Source organism: Chaetura pelagica, unplaced genomic scaffold, assembly GCF_000747805.2.
Source record: "Chaetura pelagica isolate M959 unplaced genomic scaffold, ChaPel_1.0 scaffold115, whole genome shotgun sequence".
Taxonomy (NCBI): domain Eukaryota; kingdom Metazoa; phylum Chordata; class Aves; order Apodiformes; family Apodidae; genus Chaetura; species Chaetura pelagica.
Window position 1 is genome coordinate 2,260,056 of NW_009953761.1, and position 22,747 is coordinate 2,282,802.

The 22,747-nt window shown below is 37.9% G+C and overlaps 1 protein-coding gene across 3 annotated transcripts in view; it reads right to left on the minus strand.

Annotated features, from left to right (window-relative positions):
• DGKH (diacylglycerol kinase, eta) overlaps positions 1-22,747 on the minus strand; it is a 74,667-nt gene that overhangs the window by 46,065 nt on the left and 5,855 nt on the right. For 2 of the 3 annotated variants that reach the window (XM_010000855.1, XM_010000857.1), the window contains exons 3-6: positions 10,135-10,239; positions 9,682-9,814; positions 2,389-2,495; positions 1,151-1,276 (exon numbers count right to left, since the gene is read on the minus strand). In XM_010000855.1, coding sequence (XP_009999157.1) covers positions 1,151-1,276; positions 2,389-2,495; positions 9,682-9,814; positions 10,135-10,188 — 420 coding nt within the window. In that variant the 5' untranslated portion in view covers positions 10,189-10,239. Of the gene's footprint in view, positions 1-1,150; positions 1,277-2,388; positions 2,496-9,681; positions 9,815-10,134; positions 10,240-22,747 lie in introns of those variants that run through there. The other variant, XM_010000856.1, reaches the window with a different exon arrangement.

Genomic DNA, 22,747 nt, shown 5'->3' on the forward strand with positions numbered 1-22,747 from the left:
TCCCTACAGTGGAATTTCAGATGAATGTGTAACTGATAACAGTACCTATGCAACAAAAGTGGACTAATATATAACATTTAGGTGTAGGGGGAAGTGAAGCAAGACTGGAAAAAAAAATGTGTGAGTGTTCAAACACAAAGACTTGTTACTCATGCCACAAAACATAAGTTTGGAGTACTTAATCTTCAGCTACCCCTACACCAAGTATGAATCACCCCTTCAAAAGAACTGCCTACCTCTATCTAAAAGCAGGGGAGGATCAAGTTCCCAGCAGGCAGCATCTATGCTGGGGTCATCTGGCGCACTGTGCCCAGTAAAGCCACAGCTCTATACATGCCTGCTCCACCTGGCTGTATCTGCACTAAAGCTAGCACATTTACCACACCAGACCAACTCACCAGAGGTGGGTCCCACAAACAAGGGAAAGGTCTCTTCCACAGTTATTGGAAAAAAAAAGGCACACGCAGAGGGTGCTGAACTTCACCTACATTTCAAATCACCTCTACAGATGCCAATCAATTCCCACTGCCAACACACAAAGGCTCAGACATCTATATGCCAAAAACTTCAACAATTAAAAAGATGCTGAGTTTCCACTTCTATATCTTAGCATATGAAACCTACCTCTTAAGTTAAAAAAATTACGAGAAAACTGTGTTTTTGGGGAAACAGCAATAGAATGTTACAGAATTTCAATCAGCAACCAACAGAGCGTTCTGAATAAGAGAACTTCAAGATTTTGCAGTAATAAAAACATTGCTAAATTAATATTAATAAATATCCATAAACATTAATACTACTAAGATATTATTATAGCAATACCTACAATAAAAGACACAAGAAAGTAGTATTATTATCACACAGAACAGGCATCTGAACCTTCAGTCAGTAGTTAGGACAAGTCAGAGAAAATACACATTGGATAACAACACCTCTTAAAGAAAAGTTGCATCTGTGGGTGTCTTAAAAATTAACAGAAACAAGTAGGACGGTCAGGAGACATGATGAACATTAGAGAGACCCGAGTTTGCACAAGCTGCCTGCTCCTACTTAATGCAAAAGCAGGGCTGTGCAATGCCAAAATAAAAATAATGGTGAGCAATAAAGCTGGCAAGATCCTGGATGCTTGGATGTAGTTCACTGTACCTACCATAGCTTTACACCAAAGGCACTTCCAATCTTGCAGGCGCAGGACACTGCCACAAGTCTTGTCGCAGACGGCGCATTTGGCACTGACGGGCAGGTTACCCTCTAGCCACTGGTGAGGCATAGCTATCTGTGAAGAAGCAGTCACAGAAGTTAAATACTTTGAAATTAGAGACTTTTGTTTCTCAAATACAGGTGGATTGAAAATGTTTCCCACGGCTGTACCCTTTCATTAAAGATGCAGGTATGGCTGACCAAGGTAAGGGACACGGGTGCTCACAAGGTAACGCCTATGGATCTGGACTATGCAAACGTTTCACATGCTAGGCAGAAAATGTGACAGCTGAAGAAGGGAGACACAGCTCTTTCAGTTATTCATACTACTATGGTAGCAACTACCCACAAAACAGAGCAGTTAAGTCTAGACAACTGGTAACACAATTAGTACACATTCCCTTAATGTTGATCACATGACACAAACAAATTAAAAAAACCTAAAATTCAGAATAGTCAGGACAGGAGAACATCTTTGTGGCTTTACATACCCTCTCACCACAGCTGGTAAGTCACAGCTCTATAAAGCAGTCCCTAAATGCAGGGCAAAGCCCTACTCAGTGCACTCGTCCTATTAATACCATGGGCAACTCAGGACACTCATAGGTTTGCAACATAGTATCAGCCTTCTAGGAAGAAGCTTCACACCAGTGGCACATAAACAGCCGTGTTTGCAAAAATAACCTTTCTATCACAACAAAACTCTGAAAAGCTTTTGCCATTTCCCTTGCTAATTTTAAAAATCCTGCTCTCATCTGTAAAAAACTCCCCACAGATCAGCAAACAACAAACAGGCCTCCTGGGGAACAGCTATTGGTAAGAACAAAATACATTGCCAAAATTAGCATGGTAATAGTATAAAATACCACCTTTGCTTAAGAGTAGTAGGAACTTCTGGAAGCAATTCTCCAGCTTCACTTTCTCTGCACGTGGTCTTTAAAATCTTGTAACACAGTTGCAATCTACTGCCTACAAATACTAAACTTTTCTTGTGAGATAGGAATATAACTTGTGCTTCAAATACCATGTTAATCTTTGAACAGTGTTCAGGAATATAGCTACCTGCCATTAACTTCAGTGGGTCATATGGCAATATTTCTAGACTTAGCCCCTCCCCTCCCTTTTTTTTTTGTCCCCCATGAAGAAGAAACAGTTTTGGAAAATCCCGTAAATATCAATAGTACTTACACCATCTTCATCTTCAATGATGTCTTTTCCAATTGAGGCTAATGTAGTCCATTTGCAGTTATTTGTTGCTCGGACAGCACATCTTTTATGTGCTTTAAACTTACACACTGGAAGGCACACAAACATGTATACTATGTTATTTGTTGTATTTCAGTGAGAGGTATATTTTAAAAAAATATATTAACACAGATATTCCATAAAACAGCCAAGTACATGTCATCTAGTGTTGCACACGCAAGACAACCCAACTAAAATAAAATTCAGTCAACAATCAGTCCAGTTTAACTCTCTAAACTGGGCTTAACTGCTTAGCTGTAGCCCATATTTCAGGTGTAATGCAAGGCACTAAGATACAAATATATTTTTAACTGTGTTTTTGCCTTTTCTCTTCCTACAGTGACACAATTCTGCTACCTGGTTTAAATTTGCAAGAGGTGACAGGAGAATGTTTCAAGTACTTTGCTTCAGGACCTCTGTTTCTTTGCTTAAGGGATCCCTTTTGGGCACTATACTATGCCTGTTTTCCCAGAAGCTGACAAAGTGAAGGGTTAGGTGCTGATATATTTACTCAGGATACTGGTGGTTACAGTATCTTGGAAAAGGCTACATTAGGTGAGGAAGAGTCTGACTCCTCACTGGATTATTTCTTTAAAATCTACTAATTGGAATATTCAGCACAAGTGTGTAGTACAGGCAGGTATTTTGACAATCTAAAAACTATTTGTATATTGTTCAGCACAATTAGTGTGACTAGTTACTGGTCTCAGACCAAACAGACTGATGCACCCAACTGTGGGGCAATTAGTGTGACTAGTTACTGGTCTCATATTAGACCAAACAGACTGATGCACCCAACTGTGGGTATTTCTGTTACTGGAAGTGCATGACATCATTCTATTTAGAGTGCATTATACAAATTATTTTGGCTAAGACCATTAAAGGTTTATGAGAACTAGCCAGCAGGCCAGAAGTAGTAGTCTCCTTTCAAACAAATATTTGTCAGGAAACCATCAGACATTGCTTGTCTACCATTAAAAGCATTAAGCCACAGTACAGAAGGTCTTGTGAATCATGAGTTTCTCATCTTAATTCCACTGATCCATTGCCAGATCAATTTAAAAAGTGAATTGTGACTACGTAAGCAACATCTGACTTCGAGAGCATTCCTCACTGTTCTGGGAGATGCATGGAAGTCTGTGCTCAGCTCAAAGAAAGACAAGGAAACAGAAAAAGGACTTTTGCTGCTTTTGCTTTAACTTCCCTGGTCATTTTGAAAAGCAACACTCATAGATGCAAAGTGTGCAAACATCCCACATTCCTTGACTAACAGGGCAGGTTCATGTTTTCAAAACAGGTCAGTATCTTATTTTGTGTTTGCCAATCTCATCTGGTTCTGAGCGCCCACAGAAGTCAGCCCTCACAAAAGCACAGAAATAAAGGCTGCATTTCCAAGTGGTGGGCCTTGATCAGTTTTGCCACTTAAAACTTTTAGAAGATCTGCCACTGAATTCAGCTTCCTACTCGTAAGTTTGTCTTTGCTACACAGATCAACATACAACAAATAAGGGATGAGGAGCAACAGGAAATTCCTAATTACAAAGGCATAACAACTAAATGCAATTTTCAAACCCTATTGAGCTATGATTAAACTAGACCTCAGGACCCTGTTATCAACCTCTGGTCTCTTAACAAAGCAAGGACAAATTCAAACCTAGGATCTGAAGAGCTGCAGCAAGCCACACCATGGATGGCAACCAACAGCTAAAGTTTGCTTTTTGTGTACAGTGTATAACTTAACAAACGTTAGATCAGACTTTCTCTAGGTCACCCCCCTCCAGCCCCCAAAGCATCAAACAACTATTTGTGTTAAACTAAGCATTAAACATTACCAAAAAACAATGACCTTAAGACACAGATGTAACTTTTGAGCAGAACAGAAAGCAGTAGAGAAGAGATGGATATAGACAGGAAAAGTTTAAATCAAATCTCAACCTTCCTTACCACTACCTCTAATCTATTTTGTCTCAGATGACACTGAATCCCCTTCATGGATCAGTCTCATACTTGAAATCTTTAGCAAACATGCAGACATACTGCAAGACACCAATTGCCATTACATCCTCAATCGAAGTTAAAAGATGAGAAAAGGAAAAATTTAGCCAAACCCAATCTAGAATATTCATAGAACGTTATTTTAAATTTTATTTTCTTGTGTAAATGTTTCTATCTGGAATAAGAAGCAGGCCTCTCAGAAAGCCAACCAAGAGAACTAACTAATTTGCAAATAATTGTCACAGTGGTACCAATATCTGTTGACAGACACATTGATTAAATCCATAGCTATTATTACCTATACTGAAGACAGGCAACATTACTAAACCTTATGACAGGATCTCATGCACTGAAAATATACACCTTTGTTATAGAACACCTGTGTCTCAAGGGCCTTTTATTCTAACCACCCATCCATTAATTCAACTACACTGGCAGGACACTGTTCTTCTCCAAACTTACCACTCCACTGCCTAATTTATGACAAATTTTCTCTTGTGTGTTCTTCAAAGAAGAATTGGCTCAGACTGTTCTTTTCCAACTTCAAAGGCCAAAACCAAAGTTTTGAAACTAATTTGAAGATCTCTTGAGCTGGTAAATATAGTTTAAGTTGTCAAGATGGAAGGATTTGTCTTCAGGCATTCCAAGAAACCTACTGGTTTGTTTCCAAGAATACTATCACATGACAGATGGACATGGCACAGTGAAAATGGAGTGACTCACATAAAAACAGCAACCTAACTTCACGCCAGTTTGAACCTTATGTCCATGTTGTATTGGATAAAATTCAGCAGTTTCTTGGTAGTTTTCACTATTTTCACCCAAATGAGTAACTCTCTCAGTTAATATAATGTTACAAAGAAGGGGCTAAATGAATTCCTACATTACAAAGTCAAGTACTACAACTTAAGTTACTCATGCAACTTAACTTTGCAATACAGCTTGGCAATACAGCTTCCATGTGCAGGTGTCAAGCCTTCAGTCATATGATCACACAATTTTTGAGAAGAGCACCCTAGTTCACTGCATGCAATGGGTGGTTCTTGATAAGCACACAGCTGCACTGCTGTCTGGTACATAGGAATTTTCAACAGGTATCTGCGTTGTTTACCAAAAGCTAATGAAATTCTGCTTCCTTGGACACCAATCTTGATTTCTTCCTGTCATTTAAAAATATTCTTATTAATAATACTACTAGTTGTTATGCTCAGCACTCATACAGTTAAGACTTTCTTTTTGATTCCCTGCCAATGCAGGGGGGCTGGATCTAGATGATCTTTAAGGCCCCTTGCAAACTTAGCCATTCAATGATTCTATGGTTCTAAGAATTTTGTGTATCTTCAAAGTGTCAGTGACTTCAGAACAGCTTCAACTGTTTTTTTTAACCACACAAAAGTCAGCAGTTCTGTCATACAGGTCCCAGATTATAAACAACACACAACTACTGATTTGATAAAAAATCTTATATAAGTGATTTCCCCAGGATTACAGAGAGGCACAGTCTAATACTAAGTCACAGAACAGTTTTCTGTAACACTTTAATTATTTAATAATTCATATCCCTTCTCTTCCTGACCATTTCTGTCACTATTCATTCTCCAGTCTATGCAGAAAATGTGGCAAAAAAACCTGGAGACAATGGCTAAGCAAGTAGTGCATGTACAACACACTGTGCAGTGGGTAAGAAGAATGGGGTTTTGTAGGCAAAACCCCCCAATCATAACACAAAAAAAGATGAAGTGCACAAAGTGCATTTGCAGAGTCGATTTAATCCTGGTATTTTCTTGTTGCTTGACTTTAGGATCCTAAAGTGTTCTTTCAATATTGTTTGTTTGTGCTATTCATTACTGGAGAAAGCATCTCATTCAAACTACAATTCCCAGCTTCTTAGGTATATTTGATAGTCAGCAATCAAGATTAAATCAGGATAATGAAAACACTACCCGAAGAAATACGTATTTTGTAATAATCACAAAGGCAGTGTTCCACTGACAATGACTTGGATAGAAACGTAGTATTTACACAAAGTAATTGAGCTTGGAGACTTCTGAAAGAGTTTCTGTAGATCTATTGTTATTTAAGTTTCTTTGCCTAAAAATTCCAGTATCTCTGGTTTTATCTGACAATTTCTTAGGCTTAGACTCCTGAGCATAGAACAAGTCAAACTCTGAATAAGAGATACACTTGTGAAGCATAAAGATTCAGCTAGTTTGGAGTAATTTGAAAAGCAAGGGGAAAAAAAAAAATAATCATTTCTCCTTCCTAGTAAAGACTGTGGGTGAATGTTGAGATCAGTCCTTCAGAGCTAGCCAGAGCACCACAGACATTTGAAAAGTAGATGATGTTTGAGAAGACGCAAAAGAAGGAACTAGTGGGAGGAACAGCACTGCATCTCAAAGCAGTGTTTGATTAAACTTTTTACAAGTCAATTGTTTTTTGAGCCGTAGAAAAAATGAAGCCTGGTTTTATATACATTTACATCTTCAGTTTGATATATGTATCAATTCTTTTACTTCTAAAAAGATGCAAGTTCTCACTTATAGTCTTTTCCCTAGTAAAAGTGCTGACATACCCTCTTTTCCTACACTGGCTTCCACAAACTTCTATAAGTAGCTCCAGAGTGGTCTGCAATTCATTTGGTCAACCTTTGCTTGGCTACTGGGAGTGAAGGTGCTCTGAACAAAGTAGGCACCCATCTTTATCTCCAAAAGAAATGCAGCTTGTAGAGTGGTCAGGCTGAAAAAACACTTATGTGGTGTTGCTAGTGACCAGGGGGTCTAAGAGAATAAAATATTACAACATTTTAAAATATTGATTGTTTAAAGTATTGCAAGCTACAAAATATCAGCAATGGGATTTTGTTTTTTTCACTTACAGTTAAGGATCAGACCAGAAAGAGTATAAAGACTCTTAAGCTACTTTCAAGATAACTTGGTGTGCCAGTAACCCAAACCACTGGGAGAAGGAAGAGCTCCAGTATCTCTTTGAGAAGAAGCTTCTTGTGCTTCTAAATACAAGACATAATAGAGTAGACTGGGATCAATGACCACACAAATAATTGAATTCAGTAAAGATATAAATGGATTGCGAGCTGGAGGTTACAGATGCCAGGCATAAATATTTGAACAGCTTTTTTAAAGATATAATGAGAAAAGGTAGCACAGAACATGTCTGGGGAATCTTAAGACTCCATACTTCCTACATCATCTCCTCAGTGTATGAAGCTAACACAGGGTAAGTTAAAAAAAAACAAAAGGATGGTGAAATGCATTAGAAATGCACATGGTAGAATAAAATAAATACAAACTCAACTCACACAATAATTTTAGAGAAAGAAGTAGGATCAAACCACAATACACTTCCTAGATAAAGAAATTAAAGGTGGTTAACATGAGCTTTCACAGGTACACAGAACTGGGGACAATATATACATATTCCAGTATAATATTTACTTGTGAAATTATTTAAATTAGATACATAATTAAAGTGTTCCTTTTATTTAAAACAACAACAACTTGGAAAAATTATTAAAAATTAGATATAAATTGGTAGCTAAGAAGAGGTGGTCAACAGATAAAAGAATATCGTAGTATCTACACAGAAACCAATCCAGGTCATATAGGTGCATGAAACTGTGGACCAGGGAAAGTAAATCCAAATCCAAACTACCTCCATGAAACATTTGAAAAAACTGCTGAAAGACCAGCTGGCTCCAGAAATGTGGATAAATGTAGCATTAGTTTGTAATAAGCTATGCGGAAAGGTGACAAAGTCCAAATCTGGAAAGTCATGAAAATTCCTTAACATACCGTTAATGCCAATACCTTAGAAATTAAAACTACACTTAGAAGCAAAATAAGACACTGAAAAAACAGAAAATTATGAATTACAACCATTAACACTGATAATCTTACAAGAATAATTCCTGCTAAATAGCCTTTTAGAATAGCTATAATATTATGAAAGGATAAATTCTTTATGAAAGGAAAGAAGTCTGCCCTTTCCTTTGCCTTTAACTGCATTGGTACACAGAGGCAATACAACTGCATTTTAATTAAGCATACGAAGCTTCCATCTGCCAATATCAGATATTGAAAATACCATTATTGCCTTAGAACTGTCCAAACGACTTATACACAGTGGAAAACATACACCAGAGAAGCTGGAAGTAACTATACTACTTCTAATTTCTATGAAACCAGTTCATCCTGTTCCCTGGCAACTGCACTATTAGCTACATTAAAAGCATGGAGAATTCAGGACAGTGGGTTAATGTTTCCTTTGTAAGATTTCCTTAATACATATTATTATGCTCCACCTCAAGTATTACAATAGCATCAGTAACAGAAATGTGTTTGCAGTTGGATAACATGCGTCCAAAAAGTCAAGTTTTGAATGGTGCAACTGTAACTCTTTTCTGGATGGTCAGCTATTTTGGTAATTTAATCTTTCTACATTTCATAGAGATCATAAGGTCACACAGATGCTTTATTTTCTGCTGGGTTCTCAAGTAAGCAGACTTGTTACCATTGTTTCACAGAACTTGAACCAGAATGTAAATAAGCCATTTCAGGTTTATTGTAACATTTGTTTGCAAGATATAATTTCTTCAGATAAGCTTAATGCTGATGTCTTAGCCACACCTCCTTTTTCTTTCTGCTAGATTTCACCTGTTGAACCATCAAAAGGCAAAAGCATCTAAATCTCTAACATCTCACTGCATGAGAGAATTCTCAAAGCAATCTGTCCTGCCTGTACTGCAGGATCAGGCAGCAGTAACACAGCAAACAAGAATTGGAGGCGAAGAGATTAACTAAGTTTTATGAATTTTTTTATCTTTTGGGCAGAAACTACTGTTATTGTTTTTGCCCAAGGAATGATGATTCTGCAAACCAGTTTCACATTTTCGATGGGTAAATCAAATAAAACTTATCTTCATTTTTGTTGTTTTGTTGTGGTTTGTTTTTTTTTTGTTAACCATCCACTCAGCACTGCAGCAAAAGGACCTGTTTTATTGAGATAAATTAGAGAATGAAGCACCTGGAGCCTGAAGAAGGCAAGCCAGATCATTAGCAGTCCCTCTGCCCAAAAGAAAGTCACTCTAGCAAACAGATTTCTCCCTTCGGGCTTTTTTCTTATTCTTTAGTTTCAGGATCATTCTTAGTCTTAAACTTCCAGCCACCTGTCTACCTATGTGGCATAATAATCGGGGGGAGAGGGGGGGAAAAGCATTTATTTTACCTTCACAAGACAGGCCATGAGAAGTGACTCCAGAGAGGCTCTCTCTACACACGTTACAGAAGGTAGGTCGGGCATGGGAGCAGGCGTACCAGTTATGCATCCCTGAGAAATGTTCCACATTAAACTGTGCGGTCTAGTAAAGGAGAAGTTAAGACAAATTTGCAAGTACAGAACACAGCTACAGTGACTGAAATTACCTACGGTTCCATATTACAGGGGATGACAATGCAATGTTCACCAAAATTATTTTCCAAAGGGTATTTAGCCTGCTCTCCCTCCAAACTTCTAAACAAGTGTGATAAGAAGCTCTCATTTCATTAGTAAAGGTCTTAACATGAAGCTCTGGCATTAAACACACTTTCCACACTAAGGGGGGTGAATACTCTAGTTCTGTGTCCTGTAGCTTGACCTGTTGAGCTAGAACAGGGTGCACCAAGAGGGATATCAACTTACCTCATAGTGTTCTCTGGACTGAACGGACTTCAGAGAGCTTATCCAGTCCTCCATTTCTTTTCTGTTCTCAGCACACAGTATTAGCCTCCTAAATGGAGTGATTATCTGAAAAAGAGAATGCAGTCTGATTAATCCAGATGGTAAAATTCATGATAGACTGTAATATTTAACATACTCTTTCCTGTGAGATGATGCAAAAGGAAGACACACCCTAGATGACAAGGTATGAAATCCTTAAAAATATTTTCTTTAACACACTGCCAACAATGAAGGAGTTTCCTCTTCCTTTTTCACTTCCCAATATTTGCATCAGGCTTCAGCATAGGTCTTAACAATCTACATTGATCATTCCTCCTTCTCAGCTCCTTGCCTATGCACTGAAATGTAAATACCCAAATGGCAGGCACTGAAACTGCTAAAACAACTGCTCTGGAAATCACTAATTGACTAAGATTGCAATCCTATTTCATAACAGAATTATATTAGCAACCGCAAGGTCCATTCAAATCGCTAGAGACAAAAACATATCAACACATACCAAAATCAAAAGCCTAGAATTCTTAACAACAAAAACTTTAATCATATTTCTATTTTGTATATCAATAGCAAATTTACACAAATTTAAACAGAAAGAAAAGAAATTAAAATAGGATTTTCTATTTACAACTCAGTATAAGAAAATACACAAATATTTATAAAAAGACAAGAAAACAAAAAGCGAACAGCTGAAATCAGATCCTACTAGGATGGTTGAATGAATTCCTGGAACAAGTTGATGCTGAGGAGTTTTCAGTGGTCTGGAGTTGTAGTCTAGAAATCTGAAAATGCTTTATCTAGGAGGTTCAGAGTATAAGCTGTTTTTCCCTCTCCCTCACCAGAAGAAAAATAATTAAAATAACAGGAAGGCACCAGAAACTATCAGCTAACTCCCACTGAAATTATTTTGAGCACTGCACTAAAATAGACATAGCAGTTACTTACAGAGCAAATAATTAAAACAAAATAAGGACATGAAATTAAAGAAAAGTTATTTGTTTTGTTCTGGGAAGTCTGAAAAATAACATTAAATCCTTTATCAGTTTTATGCATAAATCTATTGCATAGTATGTACCACCCACACTTGCAAATTACTTCAGTCAAACAAAGACTACAAAATACTATTTTTTTAATTGCTACAGGCTAGATACTGTAACATTCGCAGAACATTAGTAAACACTTATCTACAGCTGCATTTACTTACCCCAACCTCTGCTGTAAATAGTCTCTAGCCTTGATTTGTCCAGTCCTTTTCTTCATCAAACTGAGCTGCACTTTAACATATCTCAGAGGCAAAGCAGCTGAAGTACAGCAAGCTGCAAGTCACGTGGAGGGGAGGCAAAAACCCTGTGGGCCTGCCTTTTTTTTTTTTTCCCCTCTCTCCTGTTTTTTTTCCCTGTACTCTCTTCGCTTGGAGTGGAATAGTTTCTCTGTTTTCTATTTCCTTCAGTCTTGCTTAAGCTTTTTAATAAGGTTTATTAGTAGCTCCCCGCAGCTCTTCCTAAAGAACAGTTAATGCAAAGAGCAATGCTTCTCTCATTAGTTTGGAGCCAAACAGACGCTTTATTGCTTCAAAATGTTTTTCTAGGCCAGGTCATCAAATGAAGCCCAGAAAAGCCATTAAATCATAATATAACCCTGGCTCCAACAACAATCAGCATTCTGCTGGAATTTCCAGGTTTCAGTGGACTCAGAAATCTTATTTGGGCAAATACACCCACCAGATTTTTTTCATATTATATAGCATGACCTTATAACACAGGTTAAGTAAGGACAAGTCCACCCCAAACTCTGCCCTTTACTGATGCTAACCTGTAACCAGATGTTCTGAAATGCCACAAAGCAACAGCTGAATTTACTGCTGAAGACTCCTGACAACCTTGTTTTTTCCATGTAATTTTTTTTTTTCATATTACTCATGTCTTTAACATTAGTGATTTCAGAAATCTTCTGTGCATTCCCCAACTCTCCCCTCCCAAAATACAGGCCTCAGTTGTTCACACAAATGCCCTTGGATATCCAAAGCATCAGCACGGGGCAGGTAAATATGACAGAAGACCATAACACCCTGAACAGCTGCTATAGATAAGCCAGGTGGGACACCAAAGGCCATCTCAGAAAGTACTACCCACCCATGTCACCAAACATTGCTAACTAATGCATATAAACATAGCAGAAATTCCCATATCCCAACTTCTTTCTAAATTTAGTGCATAATAAACTTAGTAAAGTTCAGAGCATTTACAGAGTCTAAAAGTTAAACTGACAATCACATGAACCTAGGAGCAATTATTGCTAGAGCTATAAAGTGGAAAGTTGGAAGACATGCATGTTTGTAAACACAGTGTCTATAACATGATTAAACTACATATTATCTTCGATTTATAGATTTTTAACAAAAAACTTCAAGAAGGTGTATCACCACACAAAAAACAACAAAATGCATTATATGCAAAAATATCAACATTGCTTGGAATATTTCTTACTAATAAAAAAAAGAACTAAGCAGAGCATTTAGGTTCTTATCTATTTTAGTCTACAAAATCACAGAGAAGATGTACTCTTGCTATTAGATATTCCACGTGACATAAGAATTCAGGCAACCAAGAAAATTATTAGCAAAAAACAAATGTTTTTTCCTAAATATAATGCATTATTTAGACTTGAAAAGCATTCGCACAGGATGTTGAGGAGAGCAGAAGAATAAATATCTAAAAATTAATAGTATCAGGATATTATCCAACACAATATCCACACATTCAACTTAGCAAGCCTTCAAAATCTAACAGCGAGTGAATGTTGGGAAGTTATACAACAGGAAAACTTGCTATACACACTGCTACTTATGCTTCTTCCTGGAGTACCTGCTACTGCTACTATTTTACTTTGATTCAGTATGGTTTTATGAGCTTTATGCTAACCCAGCATAGCTGTTCTTGTTTGTCCTAAATTCAAAGTAATATCATTCCTGTTCCTTCTTATTTGCATTTACACAGAAGGCATGCTTTTATAAGGATGCTTACAGAAATTTATGATTTAATAACTGAGGTGGGATGTTTACAGTGCATTCATTAAAGACAGTTCAATATATATACAGATACAACCAAAATTAAAATTTATTTAATTGTCCTTAAAACTCTTTTCCATCCATGTAAATTCGGATTTTCCTAGCAATCTTATCTCATTGAATGTAGTCATATTCAAACTCCTGTATCTATACTTCTACTGACCAAAGTCACTATCTTTTCTTCTATTACATACTACTTTTTTTTAAATTAATGCTTGCTGCCTCAAAAATTATTATTTGTGTATCACTGTGAATATGCTAAACTCAACAGACAAGAAGAAAGTGCATAATACACTGGCAAAGGAAGTGACACTGGAAGACCACTGAGGTACCAGAAATCTCTTAAATCTTGGAGAAACTCAGGTGCTAATGGTTCACACGCTGACAAAGCAGAAGACAAATCAAGAAGGATGAAGACAGACAAAAGGCTTTAAAAATAAATAATTCAATCAGACTTAATTTAGAAGATTAAGTTACTTTGAAAATTTTCAGTGTTGTCAAGTAGCCAAGAAGTCACTGCTGATTTTGGAAGGGAGTTACTCAAAGCCAGATACTGCAGTATATTGGAAAGTAATAAAAGTGAGGTAGTGGCAATAAAAAAAAAACAACTTTTTATACAGTAAACATAGGGAAAAGAAAGAGTGAGCATATACCGTCAAAGTCAAAGGCAAACAACACAAGTCCTGAAACATCATAGGGAATAAAAAATATCTAGATAGGAAGAAAAATGGCTTATTGGTGTGATAATGCTCCTTTTCTGTTCAGAAAAATAGGGCGCTGAAGGAGAGAACAAGAGGATATTGTTCAGTCTGCCATCATAGAGGACTTGATAAAAACTCTGTTTTCACACATGTTGACACTAGGGTAACTTGATAACTTGGCTTCTAAAAATATACACATACTCAAATACATGTACGTACACATCTGGAAATTACTGCAATGAAAATCACAGAGTCAAGGTTTGGGCCACCACTGTGACTTTTCCTTCAGGCAGCACCTATCAGGAACAACCTTAACATCTTGAAAGGGAATAAAATTGCCATAAATTTGAAAGCACCTTTCATTTTCAAAGGGGCTAACTTTATTGATAACACTCTATTTGCCTTCAACTTAGAATGTGCAAAATAAAATCATAGAGAGTTCAATAAAAACCTACTGCCTGATTTTTAACATACTGTATTATGTCAGCAATATATAAGAAAAATACAGCCCGCAGAGCTTGGTGTCTACATTTCTGGTTTGCTTCACTGATTCAAAAGAAAAACTGCAGACACTACATTTGCTAATCAAGAAAATAATGGTGTACATCTCAGCAGCAACAACACAGCAGCTATTGTAAAGCACCCTGCTTCCTGCAACATGATATTTGCATTAAGGCACCTTCTGCTGCTCTAAAGTATTATCAGGCATTACACTAATAGCACTTTGTATGGCCAGTCTTGAATTGACTTAGTAATGCAGAAACATCACTTAGAATCTGAAACAGGCAGGGAAATGGTTTTCCTGTTCTTTGAAAAGATATTTTTAAAATGTCTTTCTGGAACTAATGAAGAGAGAGCGATAGAAAGCAAGAGGCCCCTCACCTCCCTTCTTGGGGGTCACACCCAATGCTTGGGGCATGAACATTACAGATTTAATGCTTTGTAACGTCTCTGTGCTCCTAGATGTTGGTGAGGGAGCTTTGGAAAATATCAGGATAACCTATTAGGCTTCCCTTGCTTTCTGTCCTCATGCAGGTGGGTCCATACGAATACGATGGATGAATGCACCTCCATCACAGGACTGGGAGTTAGACTGCTGGGGTCACTGATGCTCCCATCCCTACCAAACCTGTCTGCAAAAATCACAGTGCTAACAGTTGGGCAGCTTTCTACAGTACTTCAATTTCTTGGATTCAAGATAAATTATAACAGCATTAAATTATAACAGTACTGTGTCCGTCAAAGTTAGTGCTTTATGGTGAATTGTCACTATTCTTTTTCAGGATGAGGCAAGCCAGGCAAAAGTATAAATGACAAAGGAAGCGGAGGATTTAAAAGCAAAGTCAGTGATAAATGGCTATTATATTTGTCTGAGTACAATACAGAATTTATAATGAGAACAATTAGCTCTGTCTACTCCACTAAAACATTGCTTCCCTCTTTTTGCTGGCCTTCTCCTATTTCATTGTTGCCAATCTCACAAGTAATGAAGTAATGTGTGGGTTTGGTCCCACATGATAAAAAGTCTTAGGAGAGGTAAGAAAAGGGTTAGTCCCACACAGCATCTCCTGCACCAGCACACCAGGACAAGTGAGCTTAACTAGATGGCAGGATAAGAGCCATTTCATCACAGAAACAGGTGTAAGGTCTGCTCTGACTTCACTCTGCAGTAGAACCCAGCCCAAGTAATTTAGATGGCCTTGCCTTATACCTCATCTAGCCAAAATGAAGGAGCATGTCCCAGAATACATCCAGGTACATGAAGGACAAGAAAGTGAATGGAAGTAGTCAGCATGGATTCACCAAAGGGAAGTCACTCTTGACCAAACTGGTAACCTATGATTAAATTACTAGCTTGGTGGATGAAGGTACAGAGATAGATATTGTCCACCTTGACTTCAGTAAGGCTGCACCAGCACTATCCCCTAAGATTGTCATAGAGAAGCTGAAGTATGTGTTGGATAAACAGTGAGGTGGACTGAAAACTTGCTGACCAGCTGGGCAGGGTGGTGATCAGTGGCACAAAGTCTAGTTGACAGTCAGCAGCTAGCAGTCTACCTCAAAGGTCAATACTGGGTCCAGTCCCGTTCAAAATCTTCATTAATGGGTGAAAGACCTGGACGATGGGGCAGAGTATATCCTCAGCAAGTTTGCTGAGGACATAAAAGTAGGAGTGGATGATATGCTAGAGGGCTGTGCTGTCATCCTCAGGAACCTCAGTAGACCAGAGAAATGGGCTAAAAGAAACCTTATGGAGCTGAAATAGAGATGCTCAAAGTCTTTGCACTTGGGAAGGAACAAACCCAGGCATCAGTGTATGATGAGGGCCACCCAGCTGGAAAAAAGCTTGGCAGAATAGGTCTTGGGGGTGCTGGTGGACACCACGTCGAACATGAGCTGGCAATGTACCCTTGGTGCAAAGATGGCAAATGGTAACCTGGACTGCATTAGGAGAAATGTTGCCAGCAGGTCAAGGGATGTGATCCTTCCCTCTACTCAGCACTGGTGAGGCCACACCTGCAGTCCTGGGTTCAGTTCCAGGCTCCTCATCACAAGAGAAATAAGGACGTAATGGAGAGAGTCCAACAAAGGGCCATGGAGGTCAGGGACTGGAGCATATCTCATATGAGGAGAGGCTGAGAGAGACAGGATTGGAGAAGAGAAGGCTCAGGGGGATCTTGTTAATATATATAAATAACTGAAGGGAGGGTACAAAGAGTAAGGAGCCAGGCTCTTTCCAGTGGTGCCCAGTGACAGAACAAGAGGCAATGGGCACAAAATGAAACACAGACGACTCTGTGTCAACATCAGGAAACGCTTTTTTACTGTCAGGGTGACTGAACAGTTGCACACGTTCCTCAAAGCAGCTCTGGAAGAGAGTCCAGGTAGAGTAATTCAGTTTAGACATGTCCAGCCTCAAACTGTAAAACAGATGCAGAAAGTACCCAGCAATCCAGAACTGTGTCAGAAATCCACAGTTCCCCAAATTTCACCTCATGTAACCAATGTCAACCAACTGCTAACAGGAAAATATTATTCCTTCTGAAGTAAAATTTTATCCTAAGAAAGTTAAAAGAAGTAGGGTAGGAAAGTTTTATGGATTTGGACTGAGGACTTAGATATTTATCTTAAATCAGTACTTAAATATAGCAAAACCAATAAGCCAGACTTGTAAATGCAACCTGGAAATTGCCACACGTGGTTAAGGCCTGCACGTTTCTTTGCTCAGGCCATAATCTTGCACTGCTGGGCCCTTTGCTCTGGCTTCACCAGCTCATTACACATCTATCAGATGGGATGACTGCTGTGCTTAAAGGAAAACATTTAGCCCATATTTAAGGGCATTAGGTGAAAAGTTATACAAAATGAAACAGCAAATGACTGTTTGGTTGTGGGGGTTTTTTTGTCTGTAACAACAAATGCTTTTTCAAACATGATCCAGCTGCTTGAAACCAGGGATCCTTGTTCACTAGAAGCAGGATATTTATTCAAAGTTTACATCAATAGCTTTGTTTCTAAGATTATTTGGTATTTCAGGAACTGCACCGAGGGACACTTTTTAGGGTTTCTCCTTAAAGAAGAAAGAAGATAAATAAATGTCAGAGAACAGGTTAAGTATAAAACTGGAGGAAGAATAAAATCCGGCAATCCTCAGTGCTTGTTCTCCAAACACCCCAACTGCTTCACTGGTGTTGTATCATGACTTCAAACAAGGAAAGAGAAGATCTTTTAAATGCATTTACTCCTATGGAAATCTTCTTATTGTGCTTCACAAGTTAAAGAAACTACTAGAAAAATAAAGAAAGAAAAAGACATTTTCTGTGAGCTATTTTTGGAAAATTTCTGCTTAAGCTAAAAATTTGTGCAAAACAAGCTCCAGGCAATTGAAACTAGAACCAAAATGTACAATATAGCCTAGAATGGTCACATTTTTAAGCATCCCCTTGTTTCCCACTTCTGAAAAGCGTTCAGCTTTCTTGTAATAGCTCAATCCCAAGTGATTCTTCTACAGATTTTAGCCTCACAGCTGAAATGCTTTATTGCTTTTTCATAATGAACCTTAAAGCTCCAGACGCTCTAGGGAAAGGAAGACAACGCATCAAGGCAGAGATCGGGAGCTTAAAGCTTAAAAGTCACACCCAAAGCTACCCAAAGAGCTCTCAGCCTCATTACAATTTTTTTTGTCACTGTCAGAGGGCAGGGGAGAAAATGAGCAAGTGCTAAATGGAGGAAAAAAAACCTTAAGTGCATCACAAGCGCACACTAATTGCTTTTCTCTATTTTTTACCCCTCCCTCAGCAGATTAATTTGCTATTTCAGTTTTTGTTTTGTTTCTAAGGGGCCTGAATATAGGAGAAAAAAACCTCCCAACCAAAAAAACTGAGTGGAAAATTGAACAAGATGGAATACAAAGCACTTCCCCTCTCTTTCTGTGGCTTGGGTATTGCTCAGGCTGGGAGCATCAAAAAGCCTTTTTAATTTAGAGACTAATCAGCATCTGTATGAAACAGCAGATAGTTCACAACTTGGGAAAAACTAAATCCATCCCAAGAGTTAGCTACTTGTGCAAAGCTGAGTCATCCTGGTGAGGCCAGCTTAGGAGCTTGAGCTCTTTCCAGCCATAGAAGCCTCCCAGAGACACAAAGAATCCTGGAGATCTTCACGGACGTCACTCCAGGACCTCCATCAGCCCTGCACTAGTCTGCAGGCACAGCCAATGTCTGCATATGCCATTGCCCCATCCTGAAAAAGTGCCATGCACTGACCCTTCTGATAACACCAAGGGCAGCACTTAAAATGCAGTGTTACTGAGAGTAGGATTCAGCTCACAGGCACATTAAGTGAGGACATCTGCAACAGTATATAGTGTTGGCAATGTTAACACTCATCTGGAATGCAAAGGAAATTTCAAAATGTACACAAACTCACAATAATTACTGCATGTCTGAAGGACAGATATAATGTAAAGTATGCCAAGAAGAATCCTCAGGATACCACCACACACAGTACATAGCACATGGCACTTCTCTGATATTTCTTTTGTTCTCCTTCACACAAATAATTTCACAATACTAACATCAGCTCATTTTCCATAACTGGATCACTATAATAATAATTATCATTATTACTATTATTAAAATTAGTATGCAATGGAGTTAAAATGACACCTACAGGAGAGGTTTATGCAGACTAAGGAGTTGTTTGCACAACAATGTGTTCAGTTAAGTAAATTTTACATGTATACTATTTGTCATTTGGCTTATGGAAATTCATCAAGAAACAGAAACATGTTTCAAAACACAAACCCATTCCTTTCATGTCCCTGTGGGTGATTACAGGTAGAAGTCAAGCAAGAGTGTCTCCCTTCAAGGGAACATCAGCAGAGACTATACGTAGAAATTTAACCAAAATATATTGTTCACAAAGGAAAAAAAAAAATATATAAATTGCAGATAGCTTTACTCCAGAGTATACCTATAGAGCAAACCAGAAAGTTTAATCATTCAGGCTAAGAACAAGGCAGTGGAAAAAGTTTGCCTAACAATAGCTGAAACCAGGGGATACCACCCCAAGTCTGGAATAAGCCAAAGCCTTGAAGAGTGGTTGTCGACCCCATGACTCCAGGAGTCTCCCAACACAGGAGCAGCACGACGTTCTCACCAAGCTACAGAAGTAAGAAAGACAATGAAAGAGAAGCAGCAGAAAGACCAGAAAAGGTCAGTGCAACCTTTAGGTGAGCAGCCCTCAGAAAAAAACCCCAACATACTTGGAAAGATATTGTCCAAAAGAGGCTTGAGACTGTGAGTAAAGAAACCATCTCCTGATGGCTATTAAGACCAAACTGCAGTGAATTGGATTTTGCAAACAAGTGGGACAGCATCAGAGAAATACCTCCACTGGTATCCCTAAGCTTTTCTGTGTCTAAATATAGCACAAGATGAACTTCGGGCAAATCAGGAGTCAGTAATAAAACTGAATTTATGGTAGATCATTTAAATAATAATAATAATAATTAAAAAAACAATACTAGGATAATCATTCCCAGCTTTGGGACTATCTCTCTTTGTCTCTGATATTCGGAATGACAGAAGACTGGAGCGCCCAAATCCGAAGATGAAAGATTTTGCACTCCTTTGGAAAAAGGCTCTTCTCATTTCCTTTTGATGTGGCTTGGGGAAAGTTATGCAGTTCTCAAATTCCCTAAAGTTCTCAGAGTCCTTGAAAAAAGTCTCAGTAACAATTCTGAAAAAAATCTGAGTGGCAAGAAAGGAAGCAAAATATGTCCAAATCCAGGAAATTAAAACTATCTCTCCAACATACTGCAAAAGTCTGGCAATGCATTGTGTTTTCCAAGCCCATTGTGAATATTGAAAGTTAATTTTCTAAAATCAATCAGAAGCAGCTAATATCAATGGTGAGCAGAGAGAGCTGGCTGATGTCAGAAGCAGCACCACTGAAACAAACTACTAAAAAAGAAAATGCCTTCAGGCCCAGTTGTAATATTCAACTTGAAATTCTGTTGAATTGCAGTAATTGAGTTTCCAGTATAACTGGGCAACCTCCCATTAAAAACAGTGGCTGTACAGGAGGATTCAAAGATGAAAAGAATTGGTTTATGCTTTAAGCTGGTTCCACATGAATTACATGGCAGTAAACTTTATATCCCCAGCCAAGACATAGGATATGCTTCATTCAGAAATATGGATAGAAAATAGGGTAGTCAGAGTTCTGGAAGAAAATTATATAAATTAGAATAACATAATTTTAACCACAGTTGAAGCACAGTTGTTCCATTGGAGTATTTGCCCTCAATAACCTATAAAAAATACCTAACCATCTCAAAATAATAGGTGAAAAGAAAAACAGCAAATATAAATGTTCAGTTTTTAAAAATCTATCCAAATATACAGAATATCAAGGAAATTACAGACAACAGGCTATAGGGTTTTTTTAATATTACTATTTGAAAACATATTAAGCAGAAGCCTCTGCTTTCAGGTCAAAGAGAACTGGTAAGTCTGACCAAAAAAGTAGAAATCAGAGAAAAAAAACTTTTAACTTTTTGTAACAAAATCACATTCAGGGACTAACTTTAATGAAATTCCATTCATGTTTTGTTTTTTTTTCTTTATATAATTTGAAAAAGTACTAAAAAGAAGTTTTAATCCCTTTAATTTGAACTAAATTAAGTGCTTCTGTTCAAGTAAGGGAAAACATGAAATTGGGCCATACTTAATTTTAGTACAGTAATTGAATTGAAAAGACCAATTATTTTTATGTCCTGATCATGTGATGAGATGAAAAAACTAAAGGACATCAAAAAAGTAAGGAGGATTAATAAGAAATTTTAATATGGACAATATCAGAGAATCATAAAATGGTTAAGGTTGGAAAGGACCTTAAAGATCATCAGGTTCCAACCTCCCTGCTATAAGCAGGGACACCTCCCACTAGACCAGGCTGCACAAGCCTCATCCAACCTGGCCTTGAACACCTCCAGGGCAGTGGCATCCACAACCTCCCTGGGCAACCTATTCCAGGGCCTTACTACCCTCATGGTGAAGAATTTCTTCCTGATGTCTAACCTAAATCTGCCCACTTTCTGTTTAATACACCATAAGCACCTTACTGTTCTCTTACAATATATTGGTGTGCAATTATTAAATTGGAAAGAGAAGTGTAAGGTGATGCTTCAGAGTAATAGTAAGAAGAACAGGAAGAACAGGAAAGAGTATAGAAAGATGCTTACAAAGTTTATTTAACTTGGAACATAGTCAAATCAAAAGGAGGAAATAAAAAACACACACAGTTTATGGTTTTCTGTCTTTGACTCATAACACTAGGTGAAAATACCTACTTAATGCTCAGCACATTAAGAGTTCTCAAAGGAAGTATTTTTCCACAGGATAAATAATTAGACTCTATGGTCTATAGCATCACTAAAACCAAGAAATCAGCAAAAAAATATGATATTGGGCTTTTTTGCAAGCATACCCAGAATACTAGTAATGTTATTGGCTGGAATATAAAGTACCATTTCCAGCCAATTTCTAATTACTAAGAATTGCAGCAGGCTGTCCAGGACAGCAGATCTGCCTGCTGCAGGTTCCTCACTCTAAAGATGACCACTTTCAGAAAACGCATATTCAACAAAAAGTACTTGATTCAGCACCTGATTTAGAAAGCTGAAAGCAAGGGTCTACATTTCACGTGCTCAAGAGGACAAAGCTCCTCTCGTAGCTAAGGAACAGATACTAATCAGTGGAGCCTATACTGAACTGAGCAATTACAGAAATCTGCTTTAAACAGCTATTAATCTTACCAGGTATCTAAATTTAGGGGTCTATAAACCAATCATTGAGTCCCAACCTGAAATCAGTGCAAACTGAACCCCCAACATGAACATCATCTAGTATGTTAATTCTCACATTCCTGAAGGGCACCTTGCAGAACAACAGAGAAATTATCTCCTCTGTTACTCTCAGATGCAGTGAGATAACAGAATTAATCTAGCCAGGACTTCCACTTTTCTGCACATAATATAGTAAGAAGTTGAGTGCCCATGGCTTTGTGTAATTCTTAGATGCACTAGAAGTTGGCCTAACTGAAATGTCTAATGCTAGCTATACAAACTAATGCCTCAAAGCCAGTATTTCTTCCCTAAAATTGTTGTTTTTTCATCACATTTATCACAAAAAAAATAACAGAAATAAATGTTTCCAACATCAGTCTGGATGGATTAAATATTGGTGCTGCCACATGATGCCTGTGAATTTACATGAGACTCTAGGATAGATTTCTAATAACC